The following is a 26,620-nucleotide window of genomic DNA, read 5'->3' as shown; positions in this document are numbered from 1 at the left end:
AATATCTTGTAATAACCCTTAATGAAAAAGAACATGAAAATGAATATACATGTATATATACATGCATGACTGGGACACTGTGCTGCACACCAGAAATTGACACATTGTAACTGACTATACTTCAATTAAAAAAAACACACACAGGACAGAACCTACTTGTGTAAAAGACCCCGTGTTAACACCGATTTCAGGCCAAGCCCTAGGGGGCACCTCACCTACAGCGCGAGCTGAACCCTCCCTGTGCCTGAGTCGTCCCGTCAAGGTGGGACGAGCCCCGGGTGCAGCCCCCTCCTTCCCTCCCAAGGGCACACAGAGGGTCGGAGTTTCACCAAAGGCGTCAGGAAAGACTGGCTCTTTTATTCCAAATACTGAACAGTTTATAGGCTCCAGGGTTTTGTTTTTGTTTTTTGAGTAGAAAATAAAATAATACGCTTGATATCACACAGTAGGAAATCAGCAAGTTAATAACTCACCAAGAAGGATTTAAAATTCACACGCCTCATTTTCAGGGAAGTCTTTCATTGGTCTCATTTATTACAATATTTTCTAGCTTTGCATCCAGCACAACACAAAAAGTATTACAGTGATTTTTATCATTGTAATAGCATGTACAAATACAGACCAAGTGTTGTAAATAAAATATAAAGTGGCAATCCAAACCTAAAATTGAAAAGGGAATTCTCTTTGAAGGTGTAATCATTTTCTCCAGCCAAAAGACCAGGCATACATTTTTCTTGATCACACGTGATGAACATTTGATGACTTGTCACTATGGAGTGATTCATGTCCACAGGGCGACTCTGAAATGTGTGATCCGAACACAGCACTCTGGTGTGTGGCTGCAGGGTCACCGAGTGATGGCTGTTTGAACAAGATAAACCAAATTCGCGTCTGTGCTGCCCATGCACAACTCTCGTTTCCTGAAGCCACGAGGCAGGAGTGAATGTTACAGCCTCTCCAGGGGTCACACTCTGAACCTGACACAGATCCTGGAGTGCTACTTTCTGTAAGGCATGCTCTGTTTCAGAGGGTGGTGGCATGGAAGCCTAAGGGACATCAAAATTAGGGGTCCAAGGTTGCACTCCTTCACGAGAGAGGACTGTGCTGGTCGTCCTCACGGAGGGCAAACGCCATGAGGGACACGCCACCCACTCTGGCAGCCAAATTCCTCCCAGTGCAAGGGAGAAACTGCTGGCCGCTGCAGGCCTGTGAGCTCACAGCAGTGACAATTCACCCCAGGACACCCTTGTGACAGAAGGAACGAAGGTCACTAAAGAGCAAGCGTGGAGCAGTTAAGGTGGGACTACTTTAAAGTATTTTTAATGCCTCCAAAAGGGCGTCTGCACATGCATCCTCCTGCTTCTACGCAAGTCCACGGTCAGCTACACCGGATGTCTGCGTTTCTCTGCAAGGCCACACAGACCACTTGACGAAGGCGTCCACGGCCAGCAGAGCCCGCCGACCACAAAGAAGGCGACCCCTCCGGATTTTCTTTCACAGAAAGAGTAAAATTGTATTCAACTGTTCCGTTGTTTGCCTCCTATGACTCTAACCATGCGATTTAAATAGGAGAGCATTTCAGTCATTGGAGGAGAGCGCTCTTTAAAAAAATAACACTTCGAGAAGTAAAGCAAAATCTTTTACCAAAATAATTCTTCCAGTTTTCAAATCATTCTCTCCGCCAGCCAATGTAATAAACATGTAACAGAATCATCTTCTACTGGCTTAAAGCAAGTCATTTGAGTTACTACTTATCCACTTGCCCTTAATTTGAGTGGGAAAAGCTAAGTAATGCATTACTCATAAATTCCCAAAGAAAGTCAGTGTTGTGAGAATTACAGAATAAGGCTCTTTGGATGGTCTAACAGGTAGATCTTTTTAATGTATTAATGGCAGTTGTAATAGAAAGACTATAGATAAAAGGCTTATAACAGTAACCCAATCAGAATAAAGAAATAAATAATACTATCCACAGAGAATATAATTTAACTTCTTCAAACTACTTTCTTAAAACCAACCAGTTTCAGTTGAGAGCTCCCAACAGAAGCTGTCATCATCACCATTTGGCACAAGCTCTGTTCACGTCCACAGTTTCAGCACCACCTTGCTGGACAGGCTGCTGGCCGAGTGTTGGACTGACTCGAGATACTGCCTTAGTAATATTTCCTATAATCTGAACTTAAGGCATCACAAAGTTACGAGGGGGTTGGACAAAGCACAGTCTAAATAAAACGTCTGCCACAGATGCATTAAGGCATATATATTCCAGCTTTCAGCCACAGAAAAATGAGGGAAAATATGCCGGTTACATAGGTTATCTTTAACCAAAGGAAATTAAGGAACTTACCACCTAAACATTAGACTGGTCGGCAAATACTGCATGGGAACGTCCACGAGGTCAAGGCCCAGAGCGGTGAGGTCTGGAGTCCCTCCTGACACGTCAGATTCAGGTCACAGGACCCTGCCCAGCCAGCCCTCCCGTCATGCACGGCGAGGTGGCACAGGCCACCATGTGCATTTGAGCCCCGACTCCGCTGAAAGTCGTGCACACCTGGCACCCCTGAGCAGATCCCATCATCTGGGGGACCCCGGCAGCCAGCTCTGCTTAGTGTCACAGCTCACAGTGCACACCAGCCACTACCGGACTGGAGCGGGCTGGGGAGGGCGGTGCTGCAGTGGGCTTGAAGCCACGAGGTGTGGCTTCCACACCAGGAATGCACCTGACCCCTCGCCTACGAAGGCCCCCTCTGTGTGTCACTTAGAAATGCCCACCCCGGCGAGGGGGATGGGGGAGAAGGGCTCCCCATTCTTTCTGCTCTTAAGCAAATGACTGCACGTCCCAAAACCTATCCTTTAATGTGGGCACCTGGTCCTCGCAGGGCTTCGAGAGATTGCTTGGAACACTTTATGCTGAGGCCGAATGAACGTCCTGGTTTTCAAAAGGTGGTGGTGGCTCTCTCCAAAAGGTGAAATTACTGAAAGTGTCTGAGCAGGGGAAGTCGGACGAATGGCTTCTTTTCAATAACGGGAAAACGTGGTCGACCACTTCGCACAGTCTCACGTACCTGTAAGGAAAACGGACGACATCACTGCCGGTGAGGGCCCCCCGGCCACGTGGGTAGGACACCTGCATGAACCCCGAGGGGGCCTGGAAGTCACAGCTCCTCCCACCTCGGGCACTGGGAAAGATCACAGAGAAAGCACATCTTGGGAGCGTCGCACAGAGGCTGCTTCACTGTGCAATGAAAGGACGCTGGGCCCTGGGGTTACGGAGCCTTGGACTTGACCGTCACTCTGCCATTTACAAGCTGTGTGATCTTAGGCAAGTGGCTTCATCTCCATAAGCTACACTCTCTCCAACTGAAAGGGAGAAATGAAAACCGGGCCCCGGTGCTCATGTGAGAGTTAAATTACATAATATATGCGCAGCAAAATAATGCGAGGTACATACGCCATAAATTTATTCAACAATAAGTCATTAACATCACAAAGTAACTAGCCCTGGTCTTAGGACAAAAAAGCCTCAGTTGGCATGAGGGTCAAGAGATCTGAGATCTACTCCTACCCTTCTGCTGTGGGGCCTTGGGCAGGTGTCTTGCCCTCTCTGGGCCACAGGTCCTTGTAGATTATGGAGCTGGACCTGATCAGTGTTTCTCACAATGCTCCCTACCATATTCTCTCACTCTATTTTCTGTGTATTCCCAAGAGGATGTTGCGTATTTGTTTCTGTGGCCTCTAACTACAAAAACAAATATACTGTATTGAACATGTATTTTCAGACTTCTGGGCGCCTCCAGCCAGAAATTCTGACAAGTCCAGGCCTCTCTGCACATCCCCAGAGTCCTCTCTGACAGTCACTGGGTCCCTCTCCGGTTCCAATTTGCTAAGAACCAAAAAGGGCGTTCTTTCGAAATCCAAACTCCAGGAATTAGCATGTTCTGAGGCATAAAATAACTTTTAAATAAGGGTGAGTGTGTGTATTTAATAAAGGACCACCAAAGAACTTATGAGAAACATCGTGCTTACACAAAACGGGAAAAAAAATCTCTCTTAATAAGCAAGAATTGTGTCTTTCCTGGGGACTAAAACACAATTTTAAAATACCCCCCAGCTTGAAGACCTGTTTGTTTGAGTTCTGTGGCTACAGGAGGCGGCCCTACCCTGCAGGGGGAAGTTCCCTGCTCATCGATGGCGCTGGGCAGCACTGGGTCCAAACTCGCTCCATCCGTGCCTCTCTTGGACTGACCCTCCATGCACCCGGCTCCTTCAAAACCAGCAGAGCTCACACGCTGACACAAATGCCAAGCAAGCAAGCACTGACGCCCCCCAGCCGGCGTGGGCCCTGACTTCTCAGACACAGTGTCCCAGGTTCCCAAGCGCCTCCTTGGCCTGGAAAGGGCTATACCCAGTTTAATGTGTTTTCTTGCAGAAGGAGAGTCTTTCTTCCACAGGAACAACCACACCTCCCAGCCTGGGTGAAGACGACACTATTCTTCCACAATACAAAAAGTTTTCTCCCGTAAGACGTGGGCAAAGCACGCATTTTCACCTGAGAGTCTCAGTGAACGGGATCACCTCAGAAGCCTCCTGGGGAAACCTTCTTAGATGCTGGAATCCCCTTTCCACGCCCCTGAGGACAAGACTTGCCATGTGGTTGCTGCCTGGGCAAGCAGTGTTTCCGGGCAGTGTCCCATTGGCAGTATCTTTTAAATGGAAATCCTATCTCCCCAGGACTGAGGGAACATGACATGCTGGGGACTGAGGGGGAATAGGGAACTGTGATGTCAGGGTGGCCACTTAGCACCGGGGAGGGAGAAATGGCTGGGAAAGGGGAAAGGAAGGAATCCAGTCCCTGCTGTCACTCTGCCCACCAGGCGGCACCGGGATGGAGGGGGTCCTGGCTCCCTCCTCCCCTCCCCGCCCCACGTATCTGAGAACTGCTTGGGTCCTGGCATGACTATGGGGGAGGGGGGCTTGTGGGGCAGGCCCCAGGGTTCCCTCCAGCCTGGAACAGTCCTATTTAGGTTAGGTTCGACTCCAACTGGTAAAAGAACCATCTTGAAAGTGAAAATCTGCTCTAGGGGGACCCAGATCTCTCATCTACCAAAAAGACTGATCCCTGGGAAGGCCCTTGACCCGAACTCCCTTGGTCCAACTCCTCCGAGTGAAGAGGGCTGCAGCCGGCCCCCAGGGGTCTCTCAGGCCAGGGGCTATTTTCCAGGTCTGCAGGGACCGGGCCAGCAGAGCTGTGGCCTCTGAAACAGACAAGGCGGGATGACACCAATCTGCCTGGCGTCCCAGTGGACAAAGCTCCCCAACACGTGGGCTGAGGAAACACTCTCCTCTCTAAGAAGTTAGGAGCCCAATGTGAGACACAGCCAAGTCAAGGGACATCGCCCACCAGCCAGGAGGCCTCACTGCAGGCGGTCACCCAGTTCAGCCCACGGCCCCTGCAAGAATGGGCTTCGACCAAAACTACGGGAGGAATTCCTACAGTTACACAGCGATGCTTCTGGTGAGACTGTTATTACAGGTCAGCGTGTGAAGGGATATAGAGTTTCTCATCTTTAAATATAGCTTCACATGACATTTTAATTTGGCTACATTTCTAATTCGTACTCTAGGCTTTCAAACCTAATTTGGAAAATCTAAACCAGTAGTTTTCAGATTCATTCCATTCCACTCTGCAGCAGAAGCTAACCACTGGTTTAAATTTTAAACCCAGAGGGGAACGGATTTAATTCAGGTTGTACAAAAATTAGGTTTTGTACAAAACAGGACGCGTTAAAAGGTTTTCCTTTTAGGAATTAAAGATTAAACAATAGGCAACAAAGGCTTAAAAAGGTACCAAGTTAACTGTAAATCACTCCCATGCGAAGGTGATGACAGGGTAATGACACTGTGCTCACACGGAAGGGGCACCATACTCACGAGGAGATGTTGGTCTTCGCGTGTTCTTGTACGAGTTCTCCTTTGGGATTGACGGTAAATATTCTGTTCAAAGACACTCCTACTTGCTTGTACGAATACACATCCTATATTTGGTAAAGTATCAATTAGAAAATAAAAATGTTCATTGTAAATATAAATACATGATATTTCAAATTTGATACAAATACAGGCAGACCTCAGAAATACTGGGGGTTTGGTTCCAGACCACCACAGCAAAGCAAATAAAGCAATTACGTGAATGTTTTGGTTTCTTTCCCAGTGCATATAAAAGTTATATTTACACTGTACCACAGTTTATTAAGGGTGCAAAAGCATTATGTCTAAAAACACAATGTGTGTACCTTAATTAAAAAAGGCTTTATTGCTGAAAAATGCTAACCATCATCTAAACCTTCAGCGGAGTCGTAGTAACATCAAAGAGCAAAGATCCCAGATAACATAAAAAATAACGAAGAAGTCTGAAATACTGCGAGAATTACCAACATGTGACACAGCGACAGGAAGTGAGCAAATGCTGTTGGAAAAATGGTGCCAACAGACTTGCCTGGTGCAGGGTTGCCACAAACCTTCACTTTGTAGAATAATGCAGGATCTGCGAGTATAATAAAGCGAGGTCTGCGCGTGTTACACAGTTTTCATTCAACCAGAACAATACCTCCAAGCAGTGCAGAGAAAGGACTCTCTCTGGATGCGAAACTAAGTCAGTTGTCCTCTCTGGGCCTCAGTTCACTCATACCGCCAAGAACTGAGTTAAAAAAATCAACACGCCACCACATCCCCTGCAATTCTAACAGTCCTAGAGGTCACTCTCTGACCTATTTTCTTAGGTGTGAGTTTCAAAAGCAGGAGGATTTTCTTACTGGGAAGTAAGCACCTGACTGTATTCTCCAGAATGCTGAACTTCCCAGCAAATCTGGGTGGTATGCCCCAAATCTCAAAGCATTACTCTTACCATCCAAAATAATACTCTTAAACCTTGAGACACTGAATTCACCTTTGTGCTGAGGCTTGGCTCTGCGGTTCCCTTCTGGTACAGAGTCTAATCCTGTTCAGTGTTCTTGTACTAATTTAGCGAGCAATTTGGAATTTAAAGTTTCAAGCTTCAAACTGAAACCTGCAAGCCCACCTTCAAAACAAACCAGAGGCCATGAATACTGACAATCCCCCGGGCTGCAGAGGCACCGAGCGGCTGGTCCCCAGCTCCTCCTGGCAGGAGGAGGATCTGGCTCCACACGGAGTCCAGGCCAGCCTCTCGGATGATTTGTCAGAACACACAGCAACTTCAACAGCTCGCGAAAGCCCGACTACTACTTACAGCCGGTCGGTTTCCAAAAGCGGCGTAGAAGGGTTCTGTGTTTGGGAAAAACAGGTTTTTGATGTCGGTCAAACACTGGACTTTGAACTTTTCTGGCTTCTTTTCAATCACTTCTCTGTTAAAACAAACAAATACCTAAGTAATGGATCGGCACGAGAGCATACGCCGCATTAGCATCAAGCTATTTTTAACTGTCAGAGATGCAGGGAAGCGAAGGGCGCTGTCATAGCTTCAGAAGTGAAACACGGGAAAGTCGTTCAGCTGTCCCAGAAAAGCCCTCGATGGACAGTGAATTCGAATTTCCAAGTCTCCCTGCAAGGAACAAGTGATTTCTCCAGAGACCTCCAAAGGACAAAGAATTCCAGGGCATAAAAAAAAGAGGGAACCTCTTCAAACTCATTTCATGAAGTGAGCATAACCTCAAAATAAACCGAGGGAAAGGATGAGGAAAGTGTGGGCCAAACTCATTCACGAATGTTGGTGCCAGAGTTCTAAGCTAGAAACTTTACTGCCACCAAGAAATTAGCACAACATTGTAAACTAACTATACTTCAACTTCAGAAAAAGAAAAACCTTTACTGCAGTATGTCAGGGAAGACCTAAATAAATGAAGAAATATACCATATAATTGAATTGGAAGAGTCACCATTACGAGCTCTTAATTCTCTCTAGATTGAGCAATAGATTCGCTGTCATTTCCATCAAATTCCCACCAGGTTTTCGGCTGTATGTTTTTCTGGAGCATGATTCTAACAGCTGCACAGAAGAGCAAAGGCCAGAAACAGAGGCGCACACTTACGGGCCCCTGATTTATGACCATGATGACAAGTCAAAGCAGAGGGAAAGGGAACGATTTTCAGCAAATGGTGCTGGGACAACTAAATCCCCATGTAAGGACAAAAAAAAAAAAGAAAATGGACCGACCCCTACCGCACTCTCCATACAAAAGTCAATTCCTGGTGGATTACAGACGTAAATGTGAACAGCAACACCTTTAGATAAAACACAGGAGACTTTCCTCATGCCCATAGTAGGGAAGGCTTTGTCAATACACAAAAAGTACAAACTGCAGAGGGGGACGGAAGAGAGCAAGCAGGACTTCAGATGCGGGGGTGTACACCCTTCTGCTTTCCCTGGGCCGTGGGCATGCTGCGTTCACTGTCTGATTACCGGATGGTCTCAAGGGTCCCTTTCAGCTTGCGTATATTTTAGAAATATGGCACACACACACACACACACACACATATATGTATATATACGTATGTATACACCCTGCATATATTTTAGAAATATTCTTCTGTACCTACCCAAAACGTAATTAGATGATGATGGTGGTGATAATGGAGAACCAAACTGAGTGTCAGTTTGGCTGGTCCTGGCTCTGCATGGACTTCTGTGGACTCCAGAACCAGCCTTAGCACTAAAAGGGACTCTCAGTCTATACACAGACACATGAGTGACCGTGTGACTAAAAGTCTCAAACCTTCAATCTACTTGAGGGAAATCAACCCCATTCAACTTCCTGTTTCAATCTCTCTCCCTCACACACACTCTCACAAACATATGCACGCGTATACGGGAGGAGGACGTGGCACGCATACGCAGGGGGTAAGTACGGCACAGTGAGAAAGCCCCTCCCCGGCCCCCTCCACCCAGTGCTTTGAAGGTGCCAAGGGTCCTTGTTTGGCCGTAAGGCCGCCCAAGGAGCAAGTCGTGGGGCTGCTGAGAACACAGTGTGGTGCAGATTGCTCCTTGGCGATCTGGTAGAGAGAGCCTAGCATTATGGGATCTGAATTTGCAAACAGTCACTGGTCACTCAACTCAGCCTGGAGGTAATTTGACTCCAGCAAATGACTGTCATTTATCCAAGTCTCACTAGCTCAGAAAACCCCAAGGGGAAATGCAGTTACTTGCAGAAGAATTTCTTCTTTCCTGGGGACAGAGGGCAGCCTCAGCTGTTGCCTAGCTCCAGAATTTCAAAACTGCCCAGTGACCCAGAGTCACGGGAATTAGCAAAGGCTAATTCACCCACGCATCAGTGGGACACCCCCCGCATGAGCCTGGGCCACGCTTGGTAGGAATGTCCGCTGTACTGACAGACAGCTTATGAAAATGACCTGAGTCACTGCGTCACCACAATAAGGCGGCAGGTAACTAAAAAGAATCCCATGGCTCAAAGCCAATTTCTACTTTAACAGGAGAAGCTCCTGAACAATGTGATGAGATGTGTCAAGCAGATTCTCTCAACTTCTTTCAGACAGATTTCCTAGAGCCCCAGCATTTCAGAGCTGAAGAGACCCTTGGGATCATCTGATCCCACCCTTTCATCTGGCATTTGAGGTAACAGACCCAGGACGGGGGACACCCACTAGTCACGCCATCAGTTAGTTGCCAAAGGGCATCAGAGCCCGGGGCTCCCGGTCCCTCTTCAGAACCCTCTGCCATCCTGTGCGGAGAGCTTGTCCTGGCCGACTGTGCCTACCTCTTCCCCAGTCACTTTCCTTCCCATTTAAACCCAGGCAGCACAATCAGAACTGGGCCCGGTTTAAGTGTCTTGCTAGGGAAGGCCATTCGTGCTCACAGCAGACTCACCCATCGGTTCTAGAAAAGCTGCAGGACAGCTGACACAGAGGATGGCTCTGGCAAGAACACAGGGCTACAAGGGCCAGGCTGCTGGCCGTGGCCATCAGGAGGACCTCCGTGTCCCCAGAGGGAATACAAGTTGTAGGGGTTAGTTAATTGGATTTTTTTAAATAGTTTTAAATATTTAAATAATATTTAAATAAAGAAAAAAATGAAAAGGATCACCTTAAATGTATTTTCAGTGGGAGGACGTCAGAGAAACATCAACTTTTTCCTCTCCCTGGCAAAGCCTCAGTACTTAACACATGCTAATGAGTAGCTTGTCACAAAGTGTCAACACAATGCAGTGACACCATTTCATTAAAATATCTGGACTTCTGTTGAGATTGGCACCACTGTGACAGCTCTCCGGACTTGAGATACACTGTGGCATCCACAGGTATGGCCCCAATTTCCTCCCTGGAATATGCAAGTTTCAAAGTAAGATCTCTTACTATGGGAAAAAAATTTACTACTCACACAAAACAAAGTTGTGATGGAAAAGGTATCTGTAGACCTCAAGAAAAATACTCAAGAGGAATCAACTTGGCGCTTTGGGCCCATCTGGATTCTTCCCTTGTTTGCACGGTTAGCAGCAGTAAACAGCTAATCTTGTCCTTAAACTGAGACAGAATCATGCTAAAGCCTCTCACTGGCTCTTGAAGACACAACTGTATGATACTTACAACCAGCCTCTGGCAGGACTGATGGCCTGTTACCACCACAACAGATTATGTGTTGGGAGCAGCAGCGGGACACTGCCCTGGGCCTCGAGCCCCAGGGAGGCCGCTGCTCTCCTGCCCCACCCAGGAGACCAGATGCAGTGTGGCTTGGCTGCCCTGAAGGCAAGCATGACGGGGAGGGGAGGAGGGTCACCAGGAATGGGCTGGTGGTCCATTAAAATCACCAGTGTGAGCAGCCCTCGCAGAGAGGATGTGTTCGTTATAGGAGTCCCGGGCCGGGGGGAGGAGGGGTGGCTGCCAGAGTGGCTGCTCAGCCCAGCCTAGGTCCAATCAGATGGGAGGCACGCTGATGCTCGGAGTTGTGAAGACTCAGGCCAGCGAAGCAGTGAGAGGGGCAGCTCCCCTGAAAAGGAGGGCAGTGCGTGCAAAGGCCCAGAGGAGAGACCATGTCTCTGGACAAGAGACAGCTCAGCACGACTGAGTCCTAGAAACTGGAGACAGTGAGACTGGGGAGGGGGACGAGGCAGGTGGTGAAGAGCCCGAGACGCCCAGCTCACAGGCGTGGACTGTCCCGAGAGCCGGGACCAGCCAGCGGAGGGTGCTGACGGGTGTCGAGGCCAGACCAGCACCCCAGGAGGGGTTTTCTGGTGCCCGCCATGGAGCGGGGGTGTTGGCTGGGAAGATGGGCACAGGGACTAGTCCCGCCACAGTTCCGGGGAGGAGGAGGGAGGGCCTGAGCCGGCCCCGGACCAGGCCGGGGAGCGCGCGCCCACCTGTGCAGGGCGGAGAAGAGGCTGCTGGGGCTCAGGAGCAGCGGTCCCTGCGGCAGCACCGTGCCCCGCTCGTTGACCCAGTGCAGGTAGCCCCTTGTCATGTCCGCCATCCCAATGGCCCGTGCTGAGCAGTAGAGAAACTTATACCCGTTTCTGAAAAAGAGACAAAACACTCCCGGTTACGGGCATCACGCCAGGGAACCGTTCTGCACGCCGGCCTCCGATCGGCTTCACGAAGGAAGGCGTCGCTGCGCGTTCCCTCCCCGGCCAAAGCCGCATTCTATCAAGTCTCATTTTCAATTGAGAAGGAAGCCTGCAAGCATCTCTCAGTCGTCTACTAAGCACCTTCATGGCCCTCACATTGCTTAATCCTCACAGGAACCCTGTTCACAGTAGGCATTCTCCTCCTGCTTTACTGATAGGGAACCTGAGGCTGGACGCATCAAACTGGCCAACCTACCTGCACCCGTCCTGTTCGTGCTCCTGGTCCCTACCCCTGGCCAAGGGCCACCCAGCCACCGGTGCACAGGGCACCCCCGCCACCTGCCGACGCACAGACCTGGTGCCAGCACTGAGCCCAGCACCACCCCACGAACAACACATGTGCCAGCAACTGGGCGACTCCTGTCAGCACATAAACACGCCCCAACTCCTCTCCCCGCATCCCAAAAACAAGCCAAGCCAAGCCAACAACAACCACAAAATAAAAATGAAAGAACTAAACCTGCTTAAGTTTTACTTCCCCAGGTCAAACCCCACGTCTCTGTTCCCTTTGCAGCAAAATTCTTTCCGAGAGCCGTGTACCTGCGTGGACTCCACTGCTACCCCACTTCCTCCCGTCAACCCGCTCCACGCAGACTCCCGGTCCCCGCCTCACTGCCCTTGTCCCCGGTGATGCCACCAGATTCAGGCATCACTTCTGACTCCTTCCTGGTAGCATCCAACACAGGTGACCACACCTTCTTCTAGAATGCCTTCTCCCTGCTTCCAGGACCACACAGTCTCTGGGTTTGCTCCTCCTCACTACCATTTCTTCCCAGACAAGTCTCCTCGGCTCAGTCTCCATCCAGCCTCTAAATGGACCTCACTTCTATCACTAATCTTCCATGCCAGCCCCTTATTTGACTGTGTCTCATTAATCCATAAGCCCCTGAGGGCGAGAACTCTGTGTCATTCCCTGCTGTAACCCCAGAGCCAGAAACCATGCTTGGCAAGGAGGAGACATTTAATAAACCTTTGCTGAAGGAGTAAATGCAAACGGCCCACCTCCTGCCCGACCTACTGTTCCACCATGAATATGTTATGCGGCCAAAGGGCTTGTCTTGAGACTTGCCTGATATGTTCTTTAAAACCAAGAAATAGGAAAGCGTTAAGATGAAGAGATTCTAGAAATATCAGCTTGCTTGGAATACAGGGATGCATCTGAAAATCAAGTCACTTTTTAAATGAAACATCTTTGTACTTGAGTTGTCTAATTAATGCAATCTTTTTTTTAAAATCACTATTTCTGTATATTGCTCTTCACATCAAAGTCCTAAAAGCTGCCGCCTTCAGGGGTCTGAGATGCTAATTTTATTCCAGGTTTGATTTGCAAATACATTTAACAGCTTGATCATGTCCGCAGTTGTTCTCACTATGCAAGTGTTCTGCTTCAAAGGCTGTGACTAAACTTAGCTGGAAAACCAGCTCGAGGATGAACCGACAAGAGGAATGCTGCTTGGCGGCAGCAGAGGTCACCTTTCCAGAGCCTCCACCCTGGGAAAGCTGTGTGAAACACCAGTGCTCCTGCCAACCGCCCAGGTGGCAGTGTGTCGCCAAAAGCTTACTCTCGGCAGTGCCCCTCGTTGGGGAGCCCCTCGCTCAGAAGGGCGGTCAGCAGCAGGACACACGGGGCACTGCCACCGGCTGCTCCGGGCCGGGCTGGGGGGCTGGGGTGCCACGGGGCCCAGCACAGCCCCACCCTGAGGGAGCAGCGAGTGCTGTGGGGACCCAACAACGACAGGAACAGGACCCCAGACAGAGCGAGGTGGCCACAAGGGATCCCGGGGGAGGAAGGACAACCCTGCCTGAGCAGGTGCCAGTGAACAGAGTGCAACACACATCGGGCCACACTCCAGAATCTCAGCAATGGGAATGGGGCTCTGGGGCAACAATGAGCCAAAAAGAAGGAGCATTCCAGGTCCAGGCTTGGTACAAATGATCTCCCCCTTTCGTCCCAATCTCTACATCCTTCTTAAAACACTCGGCCCAGAGAGACACTGAAATAGATTGGAAAGATTACCTTTGGGTAATTTGTTCCGTCTTTTACTTACTTTTCGCAGATAAGCTTCTTATTGGAGTTTCTCAATTACTAACATTTTGGACGACCTGATAAATAACTGCTGGTTGTTGGGGTGGCGGGGGGGGGGGTCCCTACGAGGCTGCCTTGTAGGATATTCAGCATCTCTGGCCTCCCCCTACTAGGTGCCAGGGCATGCCCCAGTCAGGACAATCGAAGATGTCCCCAGACATAGCTACGTGTCCCATGGGAGCAAAATCACCATTGAAAGCCACTGACATGGGGGAAAGGGGCCTCTGTAGCCCTGTTTGCAGTCCTGGAGGATGGACACTTGCCTGCTCCTTTAAGAATGGAAAACTCAGTGCCAAACCCAAACTCAGGCTTGTTCTCAGCCCGTCTTCAATGGCGCCCTGCCATCTGGTGCCAGCACACCCTCTGCACTGGGGCCTCCCTTTCTGGGAGCCCCACACACACCCAGCCATCTCTCAGCCCTCCTCCCACTCCTGTTTCCACCTGTGATGAGCTTTCCTCTCTTAAAACTCTGCTCATCGGATAAGGCTCAGCCCAAGTGCCACCTTCTTCAATTCCTCGTCCCGCCAATCAGAATTCATTCCTCCTTCACCTGTGTCTATAAAACATGCATCTCTCTTCACACCTCCCCCAGTACCTCATCCCAGGGAGTGCTGTACGCCTCCTTCTGCATGATCACAAGATCCCTGAAGGGAGGGACTGTCAGCACCCACTCCAGCACCCAGAGCAGCCCCGGCACCCAGAGGGGCTGCAGTCGGAGTCAGCTAAATCTTCGGGGTTCTCACGGAAGCCTGGCCTGGAATAGCGTGCTCGGCTGGAGGACACGCACACTTGTGACTTCAACCACACAACCCAGCAGCAGGGCACTTCTGGGCGAGCAGTGGCCTAAGGGGGCGTCTACTCCATCCTCATCTTAGAGATAGGGAAACCCAAGCTGGGAGTGGGGGACGGGGTCTGAGGGTCTACGGTGAACACAGGTCTCCTGACTCCCTCACGCACACTGCGAGGTGCTCTCCCTCATGGGCAGACGGCAATGATGCAGTAACTCGGAAGATCTGAGGTGAGTGAAACGAACAACCGCTGTGAGCAGGAGAAGCAGAAAGCTCCTAGCGAGTCTGCTGATGATCATTTCCCATTTTCTGCATCCCGGCTTCAGGTGATACATTCCTCAGGCCACGGATGAACTAATCTACCTATGGAGACACAGGAAGCTTTCATTCCTGCTAAGTCATGGATGCACTGGGTCCCGGTTACACGATTATAAAAATATTTATCAAGCAAAGTAGAAAATTAGAGCAATTATTGCCCATCCTTAGCCCCCCAAGTCCCCACTGGCCCAGTGGGCTAGACATTTTAGGAAACAGGCTTTCTTTACTTCCCTCCTACTTACTGAATACGTGCATGTGAAGATGAGGGAGTCTCATGTATCTTCCATTTATATCTGCTATAGTTCTGTTTAATCAATAACCAAGTCAGGTTTCTAAAATCAATAACGCAGCAAGCTTTATATCCTCTCTATGAACAAGGTAATAATCAGCCTGACAGATCATTTCTCACAGGCTGACTTATTCAAACAAGTAATTACATTTGGCAAAAAAATAAATAAAACTGCCCTCATTTTTCCGTTGTCTCCAAACAAGCGGCTCTCTGCAAGGCTGGTTTTTCCATTAGGAAAATACTGCAGTGCATAAAATTCAAGGAAAGCAGCGTCTGGTTAAGCGTGATCAGTCCCCAAATCCTAAGTTAAGTGGCATCTTCTTCCTGGTACTCAGTCATGCTAAACATTTCCCTCAATGTGTCTCCGGGTAATAAGAAATATGACATCAAGAGATATGACCTTTCACCAGTTCTCAATCCCTGCGCTTTTCCAGCCGCAACTGCCTAAGACCTGGGGGAGATGGCCGGTGAGATGGGTATTCGCTCTAAACAACAGTCAGCTACAAAAGCTAAGCTGTGTCCAGCCGGGGCTGGGACCCCACGAATGGCACAAAGGCCATCAAGCCAGGCCGAGCCCTTGGGTGAAAGGCAGCCCAGAGGAGGAGGACAAGAGAGCTGCCCGGGGCTCCACTTCTGGCCTGGAAAGGCTTCGTGGGGACCACAGTGTCTGAGCCAGGCACTTCAGGCTGAAAAAACACAAGAGGCAAAAATCAGAGGGAAATGCAGGCCAAGCAGAAGCCATCATGACGTACAAAGGCGGGAAGATGGGAAAACGGAGCCAGGGGTGGGGAACAGTCAGCCTGGATTCACACAAAAAGGTCTGGGGAGAAGCAGCAGAAAATAAGGAACCAGCAGAAGGCTGACCCGAAACTGCTAGGTTTTGAGAGCCACACCGAGGAGCCTTCCACCTCCCAGAGCCCCCGGAGGCCACGGCCGAGCTGCGTTGAGAGCCAGTGCCCTGAACACCATGGGGCTACCTGGCCAGGCGCCACCGAGGACACACACCAAACTCGGTGAACGAGTAAGCGTCAAGCTCCTTCCTTGCGGTAACTCAAGTGCCCTGTAATTCCCGGATCCTCACCCGCAGATCTGAACCATTCTAAATCAATTCAGCAAATGAAGGAATGATCCCTCAACTTTACTTTTCAAGAAGATACCTTTTCTGGGGAAACTCAAGAGAGACACAAATCAAAACTAAAAAAAATAGCAGCAGCAGTAATAGTGGCTTCTTTTTTCCCCTAATGTTATAGTAAGGACAGGAATAGACGTATGTTCCAAAAACCAAAATCAATCAGGCTGTGAACCACCACTTGGTATCCTGACCCCAGGGGTTTCTTTCAACTGAAAGTAGAGACAGGTTTCAGCGTCTGGCCACTGTGGCAGCTCATCAGTGGATTAATCCTTCGAAGTGAAGAGCTGGCCGTGGGGAGGCTGTGGGGAGGCTGTGGGAAGGCTCTGCACACACCGTCCACAGGAGCAGGACCAGCAGAAGCCCTCAGGGGGCAGTTCGGGAACATTCCGAACCCTCCCACGTGCCCAGCCTCTGACCGGCAACGCTGCTTCGGGGACTCCGCCCTGCAGCTCTTCCCTAAGTGCTGTACCCTCTCCACTTACTCACAAGCTCACTGGACATAACAAACCCTTTCTGTACACGCTGACTGCACCACTGTCAGACAGAGTGAAAAACTGGAAACTACCTGCCATGTTCATCAACGGACGACCAGTTGAATACAGTGCGGTTTATCTATAGCATACAATTTTGTACCGTGGTTAAGAAAAATGAGGTAAACCTCACACGTAATGAAACAGAAAAATACTATTATTAAATAATGTGGACACGCGGCAGGGGGTGGGGAGCACATAAGTGAATTTTAAATACAGACAGAACCAGGCTGTTCACAGTACTTCTCCTGGTGGAGAACGTACTTGTAGCTTGTAACATAGCTTGGTGATGGGGCAGGAGGAAGAAGATGTGACCTTTGTATTTTTACATTTCTCTAGTTTTTCTTATTCGTTTTATTTTTTTTAAAGAAGCACCTATTACTTTTATAACTTCTTAAAGATGAAACGTAGAAAAGTAAAGTCAAACCAAGCCGGGCATCTAAGAAACCAGAAGCTTTCAATCCCGCCAGGATGTGAGGGCCTCCCGGCGCCCGCCCCCACTGGAGTGCGAGGTCCGGAGGCCAGACTGGGTCTACTTCCTCATCATCCCAAACTCCTGTCCCAGGAACAGGCACACCACAGGCGCTCAATAAATGCTGGATACATGAATGGATGAGGAGCAGGGGAGTCTACTTCACTCATCTGTCCTCAAAGTACCGGCAAGAGCTTTGACTGCCTGTCCCCCATCGCCACTGTCACCACCACCGTGGGCCAGAGGTGAGCACGTCAGGGCGGGAACCCCGTCAGCCCAAGGCACCTCCCTGCCCTAACAAACTGGTGGACAGAGAGCCGTGCAAGGAGAGGTTTCACTTACATGAGAGACTCTAGTTCACAGAAAGATGGAGAAAAGGTGTGACAGAGCACAAGCCAGTGTCAGGGAGGCCCTGGGCTCTGAACCCTGGAGACGGACCAGAGCAGAAGCAATGGGCTGGGAGCTGGGTCCACGGGGGTTTCACTGAGCTATGCCTGTTAGCAGCTGCAGGAATCTGGACTAACTATTTTAACTCTCTGAGCTTAGGAATGATAACTTGCTTTTCAGGAGTACTATGAGAACTAAGTGAGGTGACACATGCCCGACACAAGAGAGCCACCGAACTGCTCTCCCACCCTGACGTCCCAGGCATGGGCCTGTCAGCAGGGGCTCCCCGGGCCAGGTGGGCAAGCCGCACGCTGCTGGCTGGCCCACAAAACCTGCTCAGAATCTGCACCTTTTTAGCCTAAAATAAATCACTCGGCATACATGAGACTCCCTTCCTCATCCGATCATCTGACACTCGGGGGCGTGAACGGAACCTCAATCTCTCCCCAACGCACCATCCTCCTTCTCCGCTCATTTTCAAATCCCCTATCACTTCCTTTCTTGCCCTTTGCAAGCTGAATTCAAACTTGGAGTTGGTGGGATTCACCGTGCGCTCAGGACCCTCCACCCCGCCCCCCGCAGACCCTCCCTCACAGAGGGGCACGCGTTTGTAAGCCAGCCCAGCGGGAAAGGCTCCGTGTGCAGAGGGCCACGCGCCGTGGCTGCGACTCACTGGCTCACTTTGTGGTACAGCTTGGCAATGCCCTGGTGCGTCCAGTCCTTCCCGAGGGTGGGCAGAATGTGGCCAAGAGTATCTGATCTAAACAAAACCAGAAACGAGAAAGGTAAAGTGAAGATAGCATCGGAAAAGGGAAAAAAAGTCTACCCCGATTCCTCGCACTGTACATGTATCACAAAAAAATGCAGGTGAGATCTGTTGCTTGCTCTCTGGATAGAAAACCAGAAACTGAAGTCATCGCACGAGAATGCTCGTGGAGGGATGTTAAGATCTGAGAGGGCACCTTCTCTGTGATCATCCGTCAAGTCCTTGACTTGCTAAACCAAAGTGAAAGGGCCACGCAGGAACGCGTGCTCCAGAAGCACCCACTCAAGCCACAAAAGCAGGGAACAGAGCCCAGAGGGAAGCGAGCCCCGAGTCCTCACTGCAGCTGTTTAATTCAAGGAGCTACGACTCCAGGAGCAGCACCGACCGCCCCAGAAACTGAGCTGCACCGGCCCCATGACGCCCCAGAAGGAGGATCTGAAACTCCAGCTCCAGGCCGCCGAGCCAGTGGGGCCCACCTGGTGATGGTTCCATCAATGTCAGAAATGATGACCTTGTCGTCCCAGTTCCACAGGTAGATGGTGCCCTCGCAGCGGCACGTGCCTTGGTACTGCGTGGTGACGCTGAAGACCACGTCGTTGGGGCCGTTCTTCAATTTCAGGCTTTTCTGAAAAACATGAACTCTGCGTCCGAGGGGAAGGCCCAGGGGGAGGGACATTTGGCTTCCGCTCCCTAAGAAGCTGGATCTGGATTTTTCTCAGTCACTGCCCTAGGCCACCGTACAATTCTTTCTTTCCCAGTCTTGTTCCAGACGAGGACGGGTCTTTCCAGGATTTGGGCAGCATTAGCCCCAGCTCCCCTCGCGGCCCACGGGTAACACCGCTCGCCCACGTCTCACAGGGCAAGTGACAGGCTCTGAGGCCACAGGACATCACGACTTCGGACAAGGACACACTTACTCGGGCATGACTGGGTATGAAGGGCCGTGACTGGGGAGACGGATCTAAGCCAAGCGTGGAAATATGTTGCCTGAAACGACCATGATTATTATTACACTGACACAAACTGGAAGAAAGCAAGTCTCCATCATCAGTGACACTTCACATCCAGAAGCATACAGTCTAGACCCAAGGAAAGCACACCAGGCTCAGACAGCAGAACCCCTTCCTGGCGGTTCTGAGTCTCCGCACTGGGACCCTCCAGTAGAAGCCAGTCCAGGTCGCCCCCCGCGTTGCTGGCTGGGTCACCTGCCGCAGCCACGCAGGGACTGCCAGGCTGCGGGGTGCCCGGCCCATCTGTCATCTTTTCCCATCAAACACCATCACAGCTGAGCCTGGCCCCCCAGAACTCTTAGGACAACAGCAAGAGCAGAGGCCCTTGCCCACCGTCTGCTTGTGGGAAACAGTCCAGGGAAGGAAGGGCCTGAGTAAAACTGGTGGTACATCCTCACAAAAGAGGATACTGGGACCAGGATGACCCCTTACTATTGGAAACTAAGTTCCCTCACAAGTGCTTGATCTCCCCCAATTCAGGGGATGTCTTTGGCTCAACAAGCAGCCCTCTAAAGTGGAAAGAGCCCTACGAGATTCTGGTCTATTGGCCTTTTACACCTCGGGAAAAATTCGCTCCCTCAGGTTGCCTTCCTCCAACATTTGGAAACAGGAGCCTCCAGCGCTTCATCCAGGAGACGAGGGGGCGAGATGCTGAGGGGGGGCCTGGATGGGAGTTGATGGTGGGTGAAGCCACGAGGCACCAAAAGGGGGATCTGAGGCTGCGGAAGGCGGCAGAGGGTACCAGGAGCCAGAGAGCGGGAAGGCGGCCGCGCCCCCCACAAACACGGCAGGGGAAGAACGGACACTCACCAGCTGCTCGGAAGTGAGCCGCAGGGTCTTCTTGTAGCTGACGCTGGACAAGAGAGGGAGGTGGCTCGTGCTTGATGGCTTGGCAGCTGCGTGCTCTTCATCACTGGACGATGATTCATGCTTGATTCTGGAACACACGGCGATGTAATCACCAATTAGGAAATGCATCTGGGTAGCCATTAAAAATGCATTAGGCCGGAATCAATGACGGAGTCAGTGGGGTCTCTCCTGAGTGCTGTCTCTTGGGTGGTCATTTACCATATGCCCCGACACTCATCAGTGAGCTGCCTCTAAACCCCCATTCACACGCCTCCTGCATTATTCATGGGGGCGCCTCTCCTCATTCACTTCCCTGTTCACTCATGGTCGCCACTCTATTGTAACTGAGAGGCTCCCCTTCCGGACAAGCAGGGTTAAACTCCCTTCCTGCCTGGGAGGACGCTTACACTCTCCTCTTCCCCTGTCCCAGGCTGCGGGCCAAGCACGAGGACTCCAAATTTTCCCCATGTCCAAACTGACCAGCTCCCTGGACGCACGTCTCCAAGCACACAATTCCAAACTTGGGGCCCCAGGACCTACAAGCAAGTGCCAGTGAAGCCACAGAAGACTGCCATCATCCTCCAGAATCCCTAAGCTGGCTGCCAGGAGCCAGGTCTGCACCTTATTCAGCTGCACAGAATCCACAAGCCACTTCTGTGCTCGTAGGGGGCTGGGAGGTGTGGGTGGGAAGCTGGCCCACTTCCCTTCAATAGCTCATATAAAGCATCTCAGGAATTAGCTGTTCCCTGGATTCATATCCTGCTGCTGCGTAACCCCCAGCCCAGCAGCACTAGATCTGCTCCCAGGACAATTCTCTTTAAAAATGCCCAAACACCATACCAAGTGCCTCATAAACGTGTATTAGGCTAAATGGAGAAAGCTGAGCGCCCCGAAGCAGGCACGTCGCAACTCCTCGGGTGCACGTTGTCCTGCAAAGCGTCCTGCTCAGCACAGCCCTTTACCCAAGGCTGATGCACGTGGGGGGGGTCCATCTTATCTTTTTATCTCAGTGGGCTTTTACCTTGCCCTCCTACTCCCTCATCTTCCCCTTACCTCCTCTTCCCTTCCACCAGAAAATGATCAGGTATTTCCTATGTAACCTGTTGCAATCTTACCCCACGTGTTCATTCCAGAAGCAGTTCCTGCAATCCAGTACTGCCCCAAACTGGGGCAGATGAGAGGGAGGACACCGTTACCCAGCAGCCCACTTCTCTGTTCCTTCTACTGGCTCTTTCCACATCCAGAATGAGTCCCCACCCCACCCCACCCCACCCCACCGAGCGCCTCACGGGCCTTGCAAGAGGCTGCTGTGGGCTGCAGGCTGGCGGACTGGGGGCTCACCCTGCCAATGCTTCTTGGCACTATGCCAGGCGTGGGGGCTCCAGCAAACAGCCTGGCCCCTGCTCTCCTAGGGGCTTTCTGTCTAAACACAACACAGCAGGACAAGTGCGATGCCAGGATGTCCAGAGCGGCTGGACCAGGGCCCCAGGAGCTGCTCAGAACAATGTGGGCTGGAGTCACAGACGTCAAGGGGACACAGCCCTTGGTGAAGGAGTGTGGGAACATGTCCACAGAGACAGAGCACATGGGCTCAGTTGGTCCATGGGGGTGCTAAGCTCCACGTGGATGAATCAACAACACTCATGGCCAAGTTCAAGGTGGACTGGGGCTGGCACAGCAGTGAGAACCTGAGAAGCCTGGGTCTGAACCCCAGGGACTTCAGGCTGTGTTATCTTGCTCAGATCACTTTTCTTTCAGATCTGATTTCCTCATCTTAAAATGCAGAGGAGCAAACAGCATTCTAGCCACCAAGAAATTCAGGATGCTGGCATATAACACACAGAAAGAACGGGACTGGGAGACATGGGTCCCAGGAAAGGCCTCAAGACCACAGGACCCCTCTCTGGGTCTCAGTGGCCCATCTGTAAAATGACACAAAAGTGCCTTCCGGTTCCAACCCCTGCGGATCCTATGAACGGTGCTGGTACTTCTGAACCAATAACCTAGAGGTTTTCCAAAGACAGGCAGGCATGGTCCTGGAGCCAGTCAGCCTGGGTGGGAACTCAGGAGAGGAGGCTGCGGGGCCCCTCATTGAACTGGAAAATGTTTATGCTCCACGCCAATAGTTTGGAGTGAAATGACATCCAAATGTGAACCAGAGCTCTTGGTGACAACAGATTGATGTGTGCCTCTGCTGGTGGGATGCGGAAGCAAGGCAGAATAGCTGTTATTTCCATCTGCTGCTTTGAAGGAAAAAACCAAAACCCTAAATCCGTGCAGCATGCATGCCACGTTTGAGGGAGCACAGAAAGGAAAACACAGATCCAGAAACTGAGATGGGAGTGGTCCAGTTGGCTGCGGGTGGTGCCAGGCGAGGGCAAGTACACTGTCATCTGCGAACTTGGCCACCCCAGCCCCCGCCCCTCACCCCTTGCTTTGCGGCGTCTACAAGAAGCAACAGCACAAAACAAAAGGGCTCATCCCACTCAAGTGTCTGTGTTCAGGAGCTGTGAACAGCATCTAAGTTAGCACTTGTCAGTGTACATTTTTCAGTGGTATTTTAATGACTTGCATGGTGACAAGCTGTTTGCTCAATTATGAGACTTCAGGGACTGTTCTGTCAATCACAAATCTGTCAATTAGCAGAGCACTCCAACACTTTTTTTTCAGTCAACTGCATGAATCTAATTAGGAGACTTAAAGTCTAGGACACCAGCAAAAATGAGAAGATTTACATTGCTCAAAAGAACTTTATATGAAGACTTTGCACAATCTTAAATCCTTTTCACAGAAGTCAAGTCTTCATTTTTCAAGTTTAATCAAGAAGCGTAGTGTGACCAGCGCAGAGTGCTCTGTAGTCGGGAGAAGCACTGTTGTCAACGTCTGAATAGGAGCGTATCAGACAGTAAGAAGATCCGAAAAGTTTCAAATAAACTGTGCAGGGTGATGCTCCCACTAGGGAAGAGCTGCCGAGGCGTCCTGCCCCCGCCCTTGGCCCACCCCGCGGCCTCCAGGAGCCGCCACGCCGCTGCCGGAAAGGAGAATACAGACCCTGCACCAGCCACCACCATGTTCTGGCCTGCCAGAGCTTCTCTGAGCCTCTGGCCTGACTTCCCCAGGCCTCAGGCTGGCAAACTGCAGGGTGGATTTGGCAAACACCCTGCATTTTGCCATATAGTGGAGTATAATTTTAAACCATTTGAAACTGCACGGTTAGGTTGAGCACGTGTCCTCTGGGTCACCACAGAGCCACCTTCCTGACCATCCTGATACCGTCGCCACAGGCACAGCCCGGGTGGCCGTCGGGTCTTCCATCCTGGATCTCCTTTCTCATGAAGCTGCTGGGAGGATTAAATGAGCCAGCGTCAGCGGTGTGGGTGTCACGCTCATCCCCACGTCACAGATGAAGGAGGAGACGCTGAAGGGCTGATGAATTTGTCAAAGATTACAGAGAAGGCCGAAAATGTCCCGGCTCGTGCCGCCTTTTGTGTTTGGAAGTTACCGCAGAATAGAGAGGTTCTCAAAAAGAGTCCCAGGAGAGCAGGGCACATCCAGGGCAGCGAACTGCTGGTTTCAATTCCTTGGAACAGAAAGGCTGGCATCTGCTTGTGGCCTCTCCTCGGCCGCTCTGGGCACGACCATCATGCTTATTCCTTCACTCAGATACGGAGAGAAGGACTCCAAGCCTGACTCCCAAGTCCGCTGTGTACAGCCTGCTGCTCCCCACGACTACGAGTCAACACCACTTGCTGAAAACCCACTGGCTCCCATCCTGGCTGCTCTCCACCCACTCGGGACTGCACAGCCTCAGCCCGAGCTCCACCTTGAACAAACCTGCCTTCTCCCTTCCAAGCTCACTCAAAGTACATTCAAGATTCCAGGTGTACTCAAGATGATACCCAGAGAGTTGTGCTTGAAAGCCCCTCCCCAGAGACTGAGCCAGGGATGGGGAGTGAAGAATAGGAAAGAAGCACACGAGCTCTTGGGCCCTGCTCCCGTCAGTGCAGACGACAGAGGGGCCAGTGGGAAGGAGCAGGGCCAGGGCGCCACCAGGGGAACAGAAGGGGTGTCTCCCAGTAACATCCCCGCCAAGAGCTGGGCCCGCCAGGCAGAGTCCTCTTCAAAAGCAGCTTTATCAGCTCCTGCACATGCTTCCCCACAGAGGATGATAAAGAAATCAGACTGTTTTCTCCTTGACACCTCCATGGCTTTCTATTTCCAAAAATAAATTCTAGAAATAAAATAATTTAAGATATAGAGCTATGGCCAGGAATGAATCCAAGGACTCGAAATCTAAGCCCGCGCCTCCGATGAATCAACAACGTGCTTGGGGAGATCTCATTATTTCAGTGACAGCAACAACACGTGAGAAATATCCGCTCTGTGTCAGGCTCTCGGCCTCCTAGGTGCAAACAGGATTAAGGGATGCACCCTGCCTTCAATGAATACGTGAGCATTTTCTGCCTGCCAAATAAGAAATGCAATCCTGGGTTTCTTAAGCATGGAAAGGCGACGTCTCATGTAAAAGGTGTTACACTGGCTGAGATCACTGTCAGTATGTAATCTCACAATCAAATCAGTGGCGATGGCACTGCCCTCAGAGAAGTTACCTCAAATTGCACATGACTAGGTTGCCTTGAAGACAAAACACTACTAATGTGGATCAGTATTATCAAAATCCAATGTTTCCTATTCAAGCTAATACGAACCCCTATCAATACTTAGAAAAGCATCACTGTAAGACCTGGTAAGTGTTTACTGTAGAAAAAAGGCAAGTTCCTTCAGAAGGGAAACTTGTTTTCATGTCACTGTTAACGCTGTGGTTCAGCCACATCATCAGCATCATTTACCACCGCGACCGCTACGGTTACTGCCTTCTGTGCATTGAGGGCTGTCGTGTGCCGAGACCACGACGGACGCTCTAGTTACAGTATCTCACTTAAGCCTCACACTCACTGCGGAAATTCGGTATCTAAGGGAGCAATTGCGTCCATCTGATTAACGGGGACATCAATTTAAGTAAACTGCTCCAGGTCAAGGAGTAAATGACGGAGCCAGGGCTGGAACCCAGGTCTGCAGCCCAGGTCTGTCTGGGTCCAGGGCCTGGGCTATTCAGGGAAACTTATCAGCATCTGCTGGGCATGTGCCGTGACCCTGGACACAGAATGGAGCCGCACCACCCTGAGATGACCGGCACGTACCTGGTGGCCATGCCGAGCTGCGGCGGCTGCTCCCCAGTACTGTGGCTCCTTCCCGCCAAACACTGCTCTGGCTTACTCTCCTAGAGAAGAAGACGGGAAAGAATCACGGACACACCAAAGGGAAACACCTACGCAGCAGCTGGTGCTCTGTGATGGGCCCCCCAAGCCCAGGGCGAGCCCCAGGGCCTTCCCCAGCGGAACACCCCTCAGGGATGGCAGGTCCTAGTCCCTCCTTCGTTTACAAGTCTACAATTAAGCCGAGAAATATTTTTGACAGAAATAAGTCTGTTTTCCATAAGTGTCTGTGGCACTAAACCAAGCTTCATAATCACTGTAGCTTATGCAAATGCTTTATCGAGGGCTGCTTGGATACGCGAGGGCTTTCAAAATATTTTCTTATAATTGCTGATAGAAATGCCTGAAAATATTTTCACACCATATTTTGCTTGAGAAAAACATGGATGCATTCTCTTTCTCAACACTGTATAGTCTTAATAGAAGATGCTCCGTTAATGAAAAGAGCTTTGGAATTCTAAGAGCTCTGGGCCCAGTCCTGCCTCTCTGGCTTAGGAACCTGGGGCAGTGATGGAACCTTTCAGAGCCTCGCTTCCTCACCAGCAACACAAGGGTGATAAGCTCCATCTCCTAACGCTGCCATGAGGACCCCAGAGATGCTGCAGGTGAATCAGAGCCTGGCCCCAGCAGGCAAGGGGGGAGGAAGACATCCACTAGCCCCACAGATGTCACAGGAAGTCAACCAGAGGCCAGAAAGAGGTATCAAAGGACAAAGGCTTTACAATCAAATCTCATCGTCTGTGGTCATTTGGTCAGGAAGTAAGTTAATGTTTTTAACGTTAATAAAGAAAATGAGTGACAGAAACAACATAACAGGGTGACCAACTTAACACATGATGGGTACAAGCTGTTTTCAAGTATTATTTAGCTTTTTATAAGCACACAAATAACTGATGTGCTGACAGGCCCAGGAATGTTTAATCTATTGAGGTGGGTAACTTAGCCACCACTATCAACAATTCTTCATTAGAATAAAGATATGTATTAGTTCAAAAATATGTATCTATCTGAAATAATGCATTTTAGTTTGTTAAGAGGTTTTTAATAGCTCTTCCTTATTCATGCAGGCATTCATTCCCCTCAGTTCAAACTAACGAGAATCTGGATA

General features: G+C 50.4%; 1 protein-coding gene across 8 annotated transcripts in view; it reads right to left on the bottom strand.

The window, feature by feature from the left end:
- Positions 1-337: 337 nt before the first annotated feature.
- LPIN1 (lipin 1) overlaps positions 338-26,620 on the bottom strand; it is a 113,561-nt gene continuing 87,278 nt past the window's right edge. For 4 of the 8 annotated variants that reach the window (XM_032497045.1, XM_032497044.1, XM_032497047.1 and 1 more), the window contains 9 exons: positions 25,438-25,517; positions 20,198-20,324; positions 18,854-19,002; positions 18,285-18,371; positions 11,346-11,498; positions 7,268-7,382; positions 5,932-6,035; positions 4,550-4,630; positions 338-3,065 (listed from right to left, as the gene is read on the bottom strand). In XM_032497045.1, coding sequence (XP_032352936.1) covers positions 2,906-3,065; positions 4,550-4,630; positions 5,932-6,035; positions 7,268-7,382; positions 11,346-11,498; positions 18,285-18,371; positions 18,854-19,002; positions 20,198-20,324; positions 25,438-25,517 — 1,056 coding nt within the window. In that variant the 3' untranslated portion in view covers positions 338-2,905. The remainder of the gene's footprint in view (positions 3,066-4,549; positions 4,631-5,931; positions 6,036-7,267; positions 7,383-11,345; positions 11,499-18,284; positions 18,372-18,853; positions 19,003-20,197; positions 20,325-25,437; positions 25,518-26,620) is intronic. The other 4 variants (XM_032497046.1, XM_006191870.3, XM_014565310.2 and 1 more) reach the window with 2 other exon arrangements.

Source organism: Camelus ferus, chromosome 15, assembly GCF_009834535.1.
Source record: "Camelus ferus isolate YT-003-E chromosome 15, BCGSAC_Cfer_1.0, whole genome shotgun sequence".
NCBI classification, from domain to species: Eukaryota; Metazoa; Chordata; class Mammalia; order Artiodactyla; family Camelidae; genus Camelus; species Camelus ferus.
Note: the sequence above shows the minus strand (reverse complement) of the source record. Positions and strands in the feature narration are given on the sequence as shown.